Source organism: Euleptes europaea, chromosome 2 (assembly GCF_029931775.1).
Source record: "Euleptes europaea isolate rEulEur1 chromosome 2, rEulEur1.hap1, whole genome shotgun sequence".
NCBI lineage: Eukaryota > Metazoa > Chordata > Lepidosauria > Squamata > Sphaerodactylidae > Euleptes > Euleptes europaea.
In genome coordinates, this window is record NC_079313.1 from 79,269,150 (window position 1) to 79,283,521 (window position 14,372).

Consider the following 14,372-nt stretch of genomic DNA (forward strand, 5'->3'; position numbering starts at 1 on the left):
CAGAACAATATCTGCTTTAATTAAATCTGCTAAAGAGAAAGATGACACCCTTTGGGATGTAGATTTAGTGCGAGACTGTTTATCAAGTGTAGATAATGCTAATTGTTCCCATGGAGATTTATCAGCAGTGCTTGTAAGATTATTAGGCTTGGCCTGGCATTCTGCATGCTTGAATTAAGCAGCTGGGGAGATGGGGTGAGATTGCAGGGGGTGGAAGGAAAGGGCCTTGTTTGTAAAGCTCCTGTTTCTGGAGATCACAGCTGCCACTGGGCCCACTACTCACTCTGTTGCTGTTTGTGAATGGCCTGGTCATCTAGATTGTCAACAGGAAGAAGAAAGCTCATTTTACACCCCTTTGCATGGCTGCTCCTCAGCTAGCCAGTCATTCACACCATCTGGTCCTGTGCCTCATCGTGGCCAACCCTCAGCAGTAACTGCTGTCAACTCTCTGCTCTTGTCAGCAGCCTCAAACGTGGCAACCAAATCAGACCTAGTGATGCTAAAGCCACACGCTAGTCTTGATGATTCATTCGATGACTGACTAGGAAAGTGTCCAATGAACTAATTAGCATCAAATCCCCCAATTCTGATCCTGCCAAGAGTGCTTACCTGTGTCTACAGTACTACGAAGCAAGGAATAGCAAGCCCAGCTGCATACTATAGTGACCTGTTGCGCCATAAAAGCTTCTTTCCTCTGCCCTACTGGTAACCAAGACCAAGGTATTTCACGGTCAGCAGGAAGGCTTAAGAGGGTTTGCCTGGCAATTCAAGAAGTTCTAAGGAACTCTTTAAAAGTCAGCTTAGCTGCATGGGAGCCCTCTTTTTTTTTAAGTCTTCCCTATGCATCTGGGATAATGTTTAAATGAACCCAACCACGTGGACAAAAGCTACTGCACCTGCTCCACTCACAGAATCAGCATGCTGTCATGAGGAAGATGCCCACAGAAAAGCAGATCTTGTTTAAAGAAAACTTGATATATATATATATATTTGTCATTAGCAAGAGGACCAAAATGTTTGGGAATTCATGGATTTGGGATCCATTCTTAGAAGATTGACTAAATGCTGATTTGTCATACTATGGTGATTTAAGTACAGGGAATAGACAGGCGAAAGGGCAAGTACTCTACTGCAAAGATGTCAAGGAGATGTCTTGGTTTCTCAGATCCTGACCCCAAACTTCTGGTATATTTCCAGGGTTGCTCACCTAACTAGGGGATTCCTTAAACAAAAAGTGGGCTGGTGACAGCAACACCCCTGGTTTTAGGGCTCCTTGAGCTCTTTACAGCCAATATTGAGTTTTGAAGTGTGCAGTTAATGCACTTAAATAAGAACTCTAAACGTAACAGCAACACTTCCTTACCTGGAAAGGAACTGCAGATTTGTAGGAGTCTGGCACCTCCCAGCTAAGTAGCACAGATGTTTTCATCACAGCACTGACACGGAAATTCTTTGCAAACACTGCAATTAGAAACAGTCCTTTTGAGTAGCCTCCATGGGGAAAAACATGGACCAGTACAATCCCTGACATTCCACCCTTCTTAGCAGCAGAGGTTGATAGTTTACATACAATAAGTCCTTTCCTATGAGGAGCACACCTCAGCTTTTCAACCATTTTCTCAGCTGCAATGCCTACTTCGGTTACACAGAAGGGAGGTGAAGACCAAGCTGTCACCTTCCACTCTTCTCTTTGGCCCTTCATCATGATCAAAAAGTAGCGGACACTAGGCACTGATTCTTCGAAGGGGCTAAGTTCACATCAAAGTCAACGTATCAGGCATCCCATGTGCAGGAGAAGAAAACAAAGCAATTATGCAACCTTCGCCCAACTTTATATACCCAGTGAGAAGACTCACCAGGCCACCTCCAACCCGTTTTCTAGACCAGGGGCTCAAGTATCTATTCGCAGCTACAAGAACTTACCTTGATCCATAGGCATTGTCCTAGACTGAATGCTGGGGCTGAGGGGCCCGGCTCCTTTGCTAGTGTGGGCTCTAACTTTGATGTCATAGGTTGTGTCAGGTTTGAGGTTGGTCAGAGTGATGCTCGTCTCCTTAGTAACATTGGTCAAATTCTGTTGACTGTTAATGTCCCTGTACACAACAGTATAGTTGGTGATTTTCCCATTTCTCTCAGCCATAAGTGGAGGGTCCCAAGTCACTTTAGTTGTCGTGGTGGTCAGTCCCACCACACGCAGGTTCTGGGGAAAGCCATTTGGCACCTCCTCTGAGGTGGTGATTTCCCTCTCAATCTCTTCCCCAGGGCCAGCTCTATTCTTGGCAGCCAACTTGAAGATGTAGGTAGCACCCTTGTAAAGGTTGGTCACGGTGTAGTGATCGTCACTCTTCTCAAAGGTAATAACTTTCATCTCCTCCTCATCAGCCCGTTTGTACTGCAGCACATAGCCTAGGAGCTCTCCGACCATCTCTTTGGGGGGGTGCCAATTGATCAGTGCTGTATTCATGGATGTGGTGCTGATCATCATGGTAGGATTGCCTGGGACTTTGGGACAGAAACAGGGTGACATGCTGTGGATTGGAGAGAAAGCTAGCTCTGGCTTTTTGGCTATGGGAGTCACTAACTCAGGCAGTGTGAGAGCTGAACACACTGGGAAATATCACGTGGTACAACTCTTCCTGTACTGTACTGCTTCACACTGCAAGTGGGAGATCCCTGGTTTGAATGCTCCCCCCACAGTTGACACTCTCTCAACATACATAAAAGTAGCACATGAAAGAGAATGCTGACTAGAATCCTTCTCTTTGACATGCTAATTTTCTACAGGAAGGGAAGTTGCTTTTACATGGGCAGAATCCAAAATAAAACCTACTACCTGCAGCATGAAGTTGTTCAGTTCAGAAAGAAATGTTATTATTATAATTGTAATACAATTAATTTGGTCCTTTGCTTTTCTCACTCATCTGCATAAAAAGTCTAAATTTCACAATGGAAAAGACAATGTCTGTATGGTTTAATTAATATAGTTCTGGCTGCGGAACTGGCTGTATCTGATTATGGAACATGGACATTTTTTCTGAAAGTCCTGTGGTTGAAGCAATAGGATTGCAAGACTGATAGTAACAAAATATGAAGATAAAGTTTTAGGTAGTGGTGATTGACAGTCCACATCTGATGACAAGATTCTGCAGTTATTTTGTGGAAGCAGAACTACAGAATTTGTGGACCCCGTTAATGTTGCACATCAATAAGAGATACACAGAGGTTGAGAAGGAACCCAGAGTGAATGAAACAAGCAATTAGCTGCTAGCTGCTTTGAATCCCTTATAAGCAAACCCAGATGAAGCAATTCCCACCAGTACAATGAAAACCCAATCCCTGTTTCAAACTATCTTCAAAACTTCCTTGTATCTGTGTATCTACCCAACCACTCCTTCAGCCCTGGCTTTTGCTGGAAGAGCTGCACACAAAGCTAGCTTTAGCCATTTGGCCAGTAATGAAGAAGGTGACAGGCCACAGGAAAATTTGCGCTCAGTCATATAAGGTGCTGCAGAGATGCTCAGGCTCAGATCCGGAATCTCAGTCAGTTTGATGCAGGCAATTTCTGTAGCAATCTTTATAATTTCACCACCTGTGCAAGCTGTTGAGAGAGCATGCCATGCTGTTTGCAATCAAAATGTGCCTGTGTTTCAGCTGATGAACTGGTTCCTGCTAGGAATGTTGATGCGATGGCTAAGCAGCAACAGGATTCCAAATCTAATGTGTGTAGCACAAATTAAGGGCTGCTCCCATCAAAGCTTAACACCTGCTGTACAAAATGGATGGTTTCATACCTCAGTTCCACCCATAACAGAGACGCAGCCTCAGGTGAGGCGGACATGTAAATCTATCAACAGTGGCATCACTCAGAATCAGCAAAGTGCCAAGATAATCGCTATGGCTAGTAGCACTCCTGCACCGGATCGTAGCACTCATGGCCAGTTCACAATAGCCAACTGGCATTGTAGATGTGGGCTGAATACATTTGTGGTGAAGCTGTTCTGTGACTGCCATGGAGGTATGGAGGGTCTAAACCTGTTCACTAGGAAGTTGCAGGGGAACAGCGAACAGAGCATACATCATTGAAAGGAAGATGAAAGTGAGATGCCAAAAACAGAAGGAGCCCACATAGTTACTCCAATGGCAGCAGCAACAAGTATGAGAGGAAGGCAAACCCCAGAAACTGCATGACCCTCTGATTAATCTGTAGTTTACTCAGATTGCTGGCCAAATGGCCCTATCAGTACATGCAAGACTTGGACTAGACTGAGTCAGCTACTTCCACATGGGAAGAAGTAGTAAACATGTTCCTCAAATACCTGCTCCAAGTCTCTAGCAAGACACACTGATTTTCCCGGGGGCAATCTTTTGGAATGTTTATCTGTCAGGAGAGGGGACTCAGAGAACCAGTCCTGCTGGAATTTGGCAAATGCCAAGGTAAGGTGGGTCATAATTTGATCCAACATGTTTTCAGCTCCAGGGTTTATATGCAAGTAAATAAAGACCAAACTTGCATACTGTGTGGAGCCAGCCAGATGCAAGAGTTCCTTTAATACATTTTGAGAATCCAGAGTAGTCTTAAAACAATATGAGCGAGCTCTACAGGAGGGCAGATATTGTCCTCTTTGGCAAGCTGTGTTAGGAGAAGATTGGAACTCCAAATCCCAAACAAGATGGGTGGCCCTAGGTGAATCCCTCTGCTTCTTATACTGACCAACGTGAACCTCTTTGTGTCCTTGGGGGTCCTTTCCCTGTCTGCTTGCTGCTTCTTGTTTTGGTAAGTGTTCAGAGTGAGGAAGGAGTGTTTCCCACTTACAAGTTCCCCCCTGTTCTTTATACTTCTAGATGGAATTAAAATACTCTGTTGTTCAATAAAATTTACTTCATTTATAGCCCACCTTTTTCCCCGATGGGGACCCAAAGTAGCTGACTCTCCTCTCCTTCGTTTTATCCTCACAGCAGCCTGTGAAGCAGGATAGGCTGAGTGTGTGCGACTGGCCCAATATCACCCAGCAAGTCTCCATGGAAGAGCGAGGATTAGACCCCTGGTCTCCCAGATCCTCGTCCAACACCCTATCCACTACCCTACACCGGCTCTATACTATACATACATGCCTCTTCTCACTTTTAACACTAACCACATGGGGCATCTGAAGCACCAAGAACTTGTTGAGGAACAAGGATGAAGGCAGGTTGTGCCCTAGGCATGCCAGAGTTTGCTACTGCCTTTCTCTTGACCACTGGAAGAACAGCAAAACAATTTATCCATTAAAATGTCTATGCAAGGAGACAACCTCCCATGTAGGACAATGCATATTTACCGTAATGGGGTACTAAAGAAAGGTAATTTTTTCCCTCCCTTTGTCACAGTAGATTTGGGAAAGGCAAAAAGAGAGGGCTTCTTCACACCAAGCACAATTTCACTTAAGGGATTTGCTACCATAAGATATAGTGATGGCCACTGGCTCAGATGGCTTTAAAAAGGATTACACAACTTCATGGAGCCTATCAAAAGCTATTAGCCATGAGAGCTATAAAGGAATCTTTATAGGCAGTGTAGCTCTGAATACCAGGTGCTTGGGATAAACCACTGGGAATAGCCATTGTTTTCCTGCTCTCTTTGTGAGGGTCCAGACGTATCTGGCTGGATGTTAAAAACAGAATGTGGGATTACATGGACATTTTCTTCATGCAAAAAAGCAAATACTGTGTGAAATGATCCTTAGAGAGAGGAAATTTACTCAGTCTTTCTCTTCAGAGTCATACAATGAGATTCATGGCTGAGCAGAGATTTGAACCTTGGTCATCCAAGTCCTAGTCTGACACTCAAAGAAGTATAGCCATACTGACTCTCTCAGTGTTCTCCCCTTTATAGTGTAGCCCATCTGCTTTCTCCACTATCTGCAAATGATCTGCAGTCTAGAGAATGAGGTTATAGAAAGAAATCCTTGCTTTCACTGGTTAAAATCTCTGCCAGCTCACGAGTCCTCAGCTGAACCAAAAATTCAGCCATTGTACATGTGGCTCACCTGCTCCAGTTGTAGTAACCAGTTTGGACTTGCTGCGGGCTCCATCTCCTTTAGTGGTATAGGCTGCGATGGTGATGGAGTAGGTGGTTTCAGGTAAAAGACCTCCTATGATCGTTTCCTGTGAGAAATAATAACCTTTAGCTCTGGGTATATCAAGATGAGGTGGGTATGGAAGCACTTCAGACTCTATATCATCTGTGCTTGATCCATTCTGTTTCAAAATATACATGGGCAAAACGGTGGTTCTGAGGTTGTACTAGCTCCGTTTCAGAGATTGCTTTGAATTCAAAGCCTTCCATCTCTTAGAGTGTGCCATCTCTAAGCAAAAGTGAAAGTACCCTTTAATACAGGAAAACACACGACAGCTCCCTTGAGTCAGTCTACTTAGTGTCATATTTTGAGAAAACAAGGCTTTCTGGCATCAGACAAGTAGGCTAAGGTGCTTTTGACTGTAGGCAACTTTCCTCTGTGTTTCACCAGAATGCACCAGCCATTGCCTTCTCTTATTTAGATAACGCAAATGGAGGTACAACCTTCTCGTATTGAAGACAGAAACTGAAAGAAGGTATAGTAGCATTTCTGGATTGGCCTCTCTTCAATGCCACAATTTCAAATGTTACTGCAAAGTTGAGATGTCTGTTCTGAATTGCAGGCTGGCTGTCCAACATACAATCAAGAAAAGTGAAACCTGGGCCCAACAAATACAGCAAAGGAAGGGAAGAACAACTTTGACTCCACCACAAACTAAGCTTGTCACTGGTGACAAGACCAAGGATTGCTGGGTAGTTGTACCACCTTCATCCCAGTGAGAACACCATCAAGTGACGATCAGCCTGGTCCCAACTGGATATAAATGGCTCTTTGATCTGGCACTGTCAAACTGATCCTCCTTTATCTTTATCTTCTGTGCCCCTTCCCTTGTGTGCCTTTCCATCATGAATTGTGCTTTCCTTTATGCACTGTGCCATCCAGCAGCGTTGCATATAGAATTTAAATTGCTGTAAGCTGCTTGAGAACAATTTTTTGTTTGAAAAGGGGGATAAAAAATAACTAACTGCCGTCAAACATGTACTTGCAACATCTGGAAGGGAGGACCTGCAGTCCAATCAGAGCATGAAGGAAACAGTCTACTTGGCTCAGCTCACTGTGCTGCCGTATATCTCATGATTACACAGGTGAAACAGAAAAACAAAGTTGCCCATGAATCTAGTGTTTCCCCAGTAACAAGGCAGTACCAGCACTTCCAAAGTTAACAAGATGGATTAAGTAAACTAGAATGGAACAGATACCACCAACTAAGCATAACCTTGCCTACATAAGACACTAGGATGGGTGGCAAGGCAACACAGTTGGAAAATCCGCCAATGTAGAACACATGTAGACCAAGATATCCAAGAGAGGATGGCTTGTTAAAAAGAAATTATTTATATCAAAGACCATCAGGAAAGCACTCTAGGAATGGTAGAGGGCAGGCATGTTTCTCTATAGAAAACAAAGACCAATGAATAGGTGGGGACTCCTTATCAAAGGCAAAGACCATGACAGGCAACACTTGTTCTGTCTCACTTCAAAGTTCACAGCATGAACGCCAGACAATGACAGCAAGAACACATAGCAAAATTAGCCTTTGAGTCTTCTGATCCTTTTGTGAAATGGGCTTGGCCTTCAGAAGGCTAACTGAGGCACATCCCTAAAACTTATTCTTTCTCCATTTTATTGGCAAATTCAGAACCTCACACAGCATTCGATGTAGTCAACATGGTTTGAAGGCAGCTTCTAGCACAATTCCAACCATTAATTGTGTGCACTAAGAAAGTCACTGGCAGGAGTGATTATTGCTATGAGGAAATCCAAATGCAATATAAAGCAAAGCTGGTATGAAATCTATACAGTGAGGGACAGACAGAGCAGGACCTCTTCAGGACTTGGGTTGTCCAAAGCATAGGACATTCTCTTATGATGCCCTGGGATCATTATAATTATCTCAATTACTTCAGTCAAATTAAAACTGTGCATTAGCTATTTGGTAACTCTGGCAAGACACGGACCCCACCCCCCACAATTCAAAGTACGTTTTCATTTGCAAAACCAAATTACCCAGCCAGATTAGTAAGCACCCGTCAGAATCACACCAAAACCAGAGAGTAAGAAAGACTCCCTGCAGTTTGTGCGAGTGAGCAAAATCTATCAGTGGCAAACTGGTACGGAAGGAGATACTCAAACACACAAAACAACAGGCTACGGACACACCCCAAAGATGCACTCTTCACCACAGCCCACACAACTGAGAAATTCTCACACAGGAGAACAACATGCCACTGAGAGAAAGGAAGGTGGGGAGTGAGAATGAAAAGGGAAGAAAGAGAGAAGATGGACTTAGGAATTGGAGTGATACCATACCAAATAGACACAGGGCTGTCATTACAAACCCCCTCTAGCAAAATCCTTCTGCCTGGAAGAGAACTGATACCACAGCAGGGCATGTAATTGAATCACTCTTCCCTCAAGGGTAATTTTCAAACTTGTTCCTCTAAATTTATATTTTGAAATTACTTGGAAAAAATTGAATTTAACTGTTTGAATGTGACTATTTCCTTATTGCAGCTTCTGTTTCAACCAAAGGTCACAGCTGAGAGAGCAGGGTATTTTTCATGACTGGGATCAATGAGGTTTAAATATTATAGATCTGACTCTGCCATGTAACAAGCTGGGCCAAGGACTGCAGAGTGTGAGCTGCTCCCCCCCACATCTCTCTGAAATTGCATCGCAACAAGCTGGAAATACAGATTATGGAAAATGTCAATTGCTTTTCTTCATTTAGCAGCAATCTAAATGCCAATTTGCTCAGGATTTGCTGCTGGTAAAAGCTCCACAGAGCAACTCTCCAGAACCATGTGAGGATTGACAGGGATGTTTTGACAGCACTGTGCATTCAGATTTCACAAGATGATTCTCAGACCCTTGTGATCCAAGCAAACACACTCACAAATGGTACTTACGTGGTCAGTGGAGTCCTTAAACCTCCACTGATGTGGGGGGCAGGGAGGAGGAAAGAAAATGGAGAAACAGAATTTTAAGAGATAGCTTTCAGTAAGGAACTGACAATGACAAGGCTACAGATCAGCAATACGCAACTCAAACAAGTATGGATCTTGACTGGAGCAAAGTGGACCACCCGTGACACCAGCTGGCTTCATTAAGCCACTTTGGGGGGGAGGGGGTCAGAATGATGCCTCTCAGCTGTTCTCCAGGCTGAGAGTCAGTGTTCTCCCTGCCCTCCCCCCAGAAACTTCTGAATGCATCCCTGCTTGAGATATGCCAAGAAGGTTTCCTTTTGAGGGGGGTGAGGGAAGGATGCCAGAATGCTGTCTCCCCCCTCAGCCTCATGGGAGGAGGTCATGGGCTGCTCAGCAAAGCAGTATGCAGCCCACATACTGTGTGGTCACGCTATAAATTAAAACACGCACAAACAACAAGACCAAGGCCTACCTGGATCTAAGCACATGAACATTTTCTTTCACGTGCACATCTTGGAAAACTCACAAAAAGAAATGCATCGTGGCATACTCTTCTTCCCACTACCCTCTCTTCCCTGCTAGAGGGAAAATGCTCCTCTCCAAAAGAATATGCATAAGATTGGGGTTGACAGGCTCAAAATGCTCAAAATGTTTGTCATGTGTAATGGGTTGCTTTGGACAAAAGCTACACAAAGGGTATGTTGGCATGGTTAGTTATAAAGTTACATTAGGAGTGACTGAAATTCCTGCAAAGAATATATTTACCCACAGTGCATTTTACAAAGCAAACAGATTTCCATGTTTCACACACAAGTACACAATGTTTACTTTCTCTTTGCTTTCCAAAGAAATCTGCCCATGTTTTAAAGTGAGGCTCATGAGGATTCACAGCCACTTGTCTCATGGCAAGCTAATGGGTTCCTGAATTACCTGGCCCTAAAGTCACTTCATGGCAACTTGCTCTAAAGCAAGTGGCATAAATGTTTTCAGAAGTAAAGACCAAGTGAGCTCCAGGGATACTAGGGCAGCTGCCTGTAAGTTCACTTGTTTGTATCCTGAAAATGCTTCGTGTGAAACAAGGCTCTGATCATTTTAACCACACCAGCATAACTCGCCCTTTGACCCAGAAGAAGTTACAGTGGCATGCTCACAAATTACTGCAAGTGGATGAACAACTGTTTCATACAGCCAGCTCCCCATGTGGAACAGCGCCCATGCTGGTATAACACAGGATCCATGCCCTCTCCACAGCTATATTAACCTTTTTTTTCTGGGGAAGAAAATGTATCTTTGTTTATTTAGAATATTTCTATATGGCCTCTTCAGAGTCCAACTTACAATTAAAACCCCCAATATAAAAATACCCAACCATTGAAAAAAAACAAGCCATTGGATGTAAGAATATCCTTAAAACAGAAGCAGACCATTAAAAAAGCTAATAAGATTTAAAAACCCCTAATTAAAACCCTAGGTAAAAAAATGTGTTTTGACTTGATGCCTTAAAGTACTACTACTACTACTACTACTACTACTACTACTACTACTACTACTACTACTACTGGTGGTGGTAGTGGTGGTAGTGGTAGTGGTAGTAGTAGTAATTTATTAATACGGTCACTGACCAGCAGAAAAAACAACAGCCACAACAGATAATAAGAAAACATATTACATGTATGAATAAAATTTATATAAACATCGTATAACTTGGTGTGACCCCCTAAATATTTTGAGTAATATAAGTATTTCTGTTACTCTTATCCTGTCAGGGTATGGCATATTTTAATAGTTGCAGTTCAGAATTTAGTAGTCAAGAGTGTAAACTGTGTAAGTAATGTAGGTGCCAGACAAGCATCAAGGGGCAGGATGTTCCAAAGGTGAGGTGCCACTACAGAAAATGCCCTGTCTCTAGTCTCACACCTCTGAAGGCACGGGCACTGAGAGGTAGATCTTATCTGGTGGGTTGGAAAGAATGGGAGGAGATGTTCCTTCAGGTACCCTGGCTCCAAGCCATTTGGGGCCTTAAAGGTAAGAACCAGCATTTTGAATTGTGCCCGCAAAGAGACTAGTAGCCAGTGCAGATTTTTCACCACAGGGATGATACGATCCCTGTAATCAATCCCTGACCGTAGCCTGGATGCCACATTTTGGACCAACTGAAGTTTCTGAACCATTTTAAAAGGTAGCCCCACAAAGAGTGCATTTTAGTCATTTAACCTGGATGTGATCAGAGCAGGGATCACTGTCACTTTTTGAAGAATGGCTGTAGCTGGTGAACCAGTCAGAGCTGATAGAAGGTATTATGTGTTGCAGAGGAGACCCGAGTATCTATTTGTAGGCTAGGATCCAGTAACACCCTCAAGCTATTGACCTGCTCCTTCAGGAGTGCAACTGTCTCCAGACCAGCTGGCTCTGCAGTCTCTGAGAAACGTCTCCATTGATCAACAGCACCTCAGTCTTCCTAGGACTGAACTTGGTTTGTTGGCCTTCATCTATCCCATTACCTTCTTCAGGCACCTATTCAGGACTTCCACAAACCTACCTTTCTCAGCTGTTAAGGAAAACAGAGCAAGGTATCATCTGCATATTGGCAGCATCTCACTCCAAATCCCCAGATGACCTCTCCCAGTAGTTTCATGTAGATGTTAAATAGCATGGGAGATGACTACTTTCTGGAATTGGTTGGTCAAGTAAGAGTAGAACCACTGAAGCATGTTTCCCCCTATTTCCATCCCAGCCACCCTCTCCAAAAGAATACCATGGTACATGATATTGAAAGCAATTGAGAGTTCGAGGAGAATCAACAGGAACACATTTCCTCTGTCAGTCTCCCAGCAACCCAGAAAACCTCGGCTGGATGGCACTATGCAGACACAATGATGGCAGAAATGTGAGCTTGCTTCACTGTCAACACTGCACGAATAGGCACACTAATGTGCTTTCATCTGTGTTTGGTTGCCATTTGCTTCAAGTTTTTCTTCACTTGTGCTCTGTCTGCCCAACAGTTTCAACGCCTCAGTAATCCAAGCGGCATGCTGGACTCCATGGAAGGAGAGAGAGAGCCCAGGAGCAACCATGTCCACAACCTGGGTCATCTTTGTATTACACAGGTCAACCAGGGCTCCAGCAGGAGTACTGTGCTTGCTGACCCAAGAGACACCAGGAACCCGTCTGGATCCTCAGCTGTCTGGGGTAGACCATCCTAATTGCCCCCCCCTTGCAGAGGTTCAGAGTGTCTGTGAGTCTTAATGCACAAAGTGGGAGCATGCCCCCTACACTCCACACAATGACATCTTCCCTTCTGACTGTCCAGGATTGTCATCAGCTGCTGCTGCTGACTTCATTTGACCTCATTGAATCACATGTTCAGCACACAAGTGTCCTGGACCCAGAAGGGAATTTAGAAAGCAAAACTTTCTTATAGTTATTCTGACTACACAATTTAATCTGAAGTAGTCATTTACATTTTACTCTTCCTGTGCCTCAGCTCCTAACCTGTTGTATCTATGACACAGAGCTGAAGAGATACACCCAATAGGAGCTATAAGATGTCCTCTAGGAATGTGGTACAAGGTGTCTCCTATAGTCAAATTCTGTGGTTTATCTCACACAGACTGGGGCACCCACAAGCTCTACCAAGAATTAAATTCCATTGAGCATCTGAAGCACTTTTTATTGGCCTAGTCTCCAAAAGCAGATACTAACTAAACTATACTTCTGCAATTCGATTATATTTCACAAGCCAAATTGAATAGATTGCAGCTGGAACTGTGCTTATAAACCATGTTAAAAATCTATTTCAAGGAACAGGATAGGGCAGCAACATAGACATCCTATAAAACCAATGGTCTAACCTATTACAGCAATTAAATGTGCTATTTTACACAAGGCCTGGATGGTTATCTCCCCAGCTTACACACATTTATTGATCATCTGTTCGTTTTAGTCTCTCGGGAATATCAAATACTTGATGTTTGTCCCCTTTGTCATGACTCAGTGGCCACTGTGGGCAAAACTATGCCCTGTGACAACTGTTATTGACTCAGAGACTCCTAATGAAAAGGGATTTTTGTTGGCAGGGCATTACTAATAATATCACTTCTATTTATATAGTGTTTCTCCTAAGTCAGAAATCCCCAACCTTTTTCAGCCTGTGGGCACCTTTGGAATTCTGACACACGGTGGTGGGCGCAACCACAAAGTGGCTGCCACAGGAGACAGAGCCAACCACAAAATGTTCACCACAGGAGGAAGAGTCAAACACACATACATACACAGAAAACCCAAGTGCAGGGAAGAAGCAGATCTAAAATATCCTGGGAAATAGGAGTAAGAGAGAGAATAAAACCAATGCTGTGTTGGCAGCTGCTGCTAAAACAATGTTATTTTAATCTGCACAGCCAATCAGATCTTCAATAACCAATAAGAAGTCCTGTTGAACAAGAGGTCCAGGCTGGCCCCACCCACTTTCTAAAAACACTGAGTGGGTGCCAGGAAAGGTGTCGGCAGGCACAATGGTGCCCATGGGCATCATGCTGGGCACCCCTGTCCTTAGTGCTTCACATACATTATCTCAGTAATTAATCAGGTAGGTCAGTATCAGCAGCTGAGATGTGTATTTGGGATATAAACAGTAATTGGAAAGTTCATATGTCATGTTCTTAAGTGTTATGGTACCCCACACTAAGGCTGTATCAGGACACGTTTTATGTATCCCTACCCTGGTTATTCAGAGGAAGGCACTGGCAAACCACCTCTGTTAGTCTCTTGCCATGAAAACCCCAAAAGGGGTCGCCATAAGTCGGCTGCAACTTGACGGCACTTTACACACACACACACACACACACACACACACACACACACACACACTGGTTAATACTTGGATGGGTGACCACCAAGGAAGTCCAGGGTCACTATGGAGAGGCAGACAATGGTAAACCACAGCTGTTCATCTCTTTCTTTGAAATCCCTATTGGGTTGCCATAAGTCAGCTGTGACTTGATGGCACTTTACACACACACACGACTGAAAGTATATCCAAACAGTGCATGAAGACTGAAGACTTTTTTTTTTTTTTAATGAACAAGATTCTCCCTCCCTGCTGGGACTCCATACAAAATCTCTGGCCATCTCTGGACAGACAGAATCCATACAATGATGACAATTTCTCCAACACCTCCAAGAAATCCCTAGCTGCTGTCTTGTGCTATGCAAATTACAGCCAAATATAAAGGCAGCAAATAGCACTCTGAAGGGGCAGACACAAAAAGGAGGGGTGTTTCCCCCCAAAAGCCTTGATGCATACAGTGAAATAAACACTGATACATATTCA

General features: G+C 43.7%; 1 protein-coding gene across 12 annotated transcripts in view; it reads right to left on the minus strand.

Annotated features, from left to right (window-relative positions):
* PTPRF (protein tyrosine phosphatase receptor type F) overlaps positions 1 to 14,372 on the minus strand; it is a 345,699-nt gene that overhangs the window by 41,509 nt on the left and 289,818 nt on the right. For 6 of the 12 annotated variants that reach the window (XM_056867688.1, XM_056867684.1, XM_056867679.1 and 3 more), the window contains 4 exons: positions 9,026 to 9,052; positions 6,027 to 6,144; positions 1,924 to 2,502; positions 1,364 to 1,461 (listed from right to left, as the gene is read on the minus strand). In XM_056867688.1, the coding sequence (XP_056723666.1) occupies positions 1,364 to 1,461; positions 1,924 to 2,502; positions 6,027 to 6,144; positions 9,026 to 9,052 (822 nt within the window). The remainder of the gene's footprint in view (positions 1 to 1,363; positions 1,462 to 1,923; positions 2,503 to 6,026; positions 6,145 to 9,025; positions 9,053 to 14,372) is intronic. The other 6 variants (XM_056867690.1, XM_056867689.1, XM_056867686.1 and 3 more) reach the window with 1 other exon arrangement.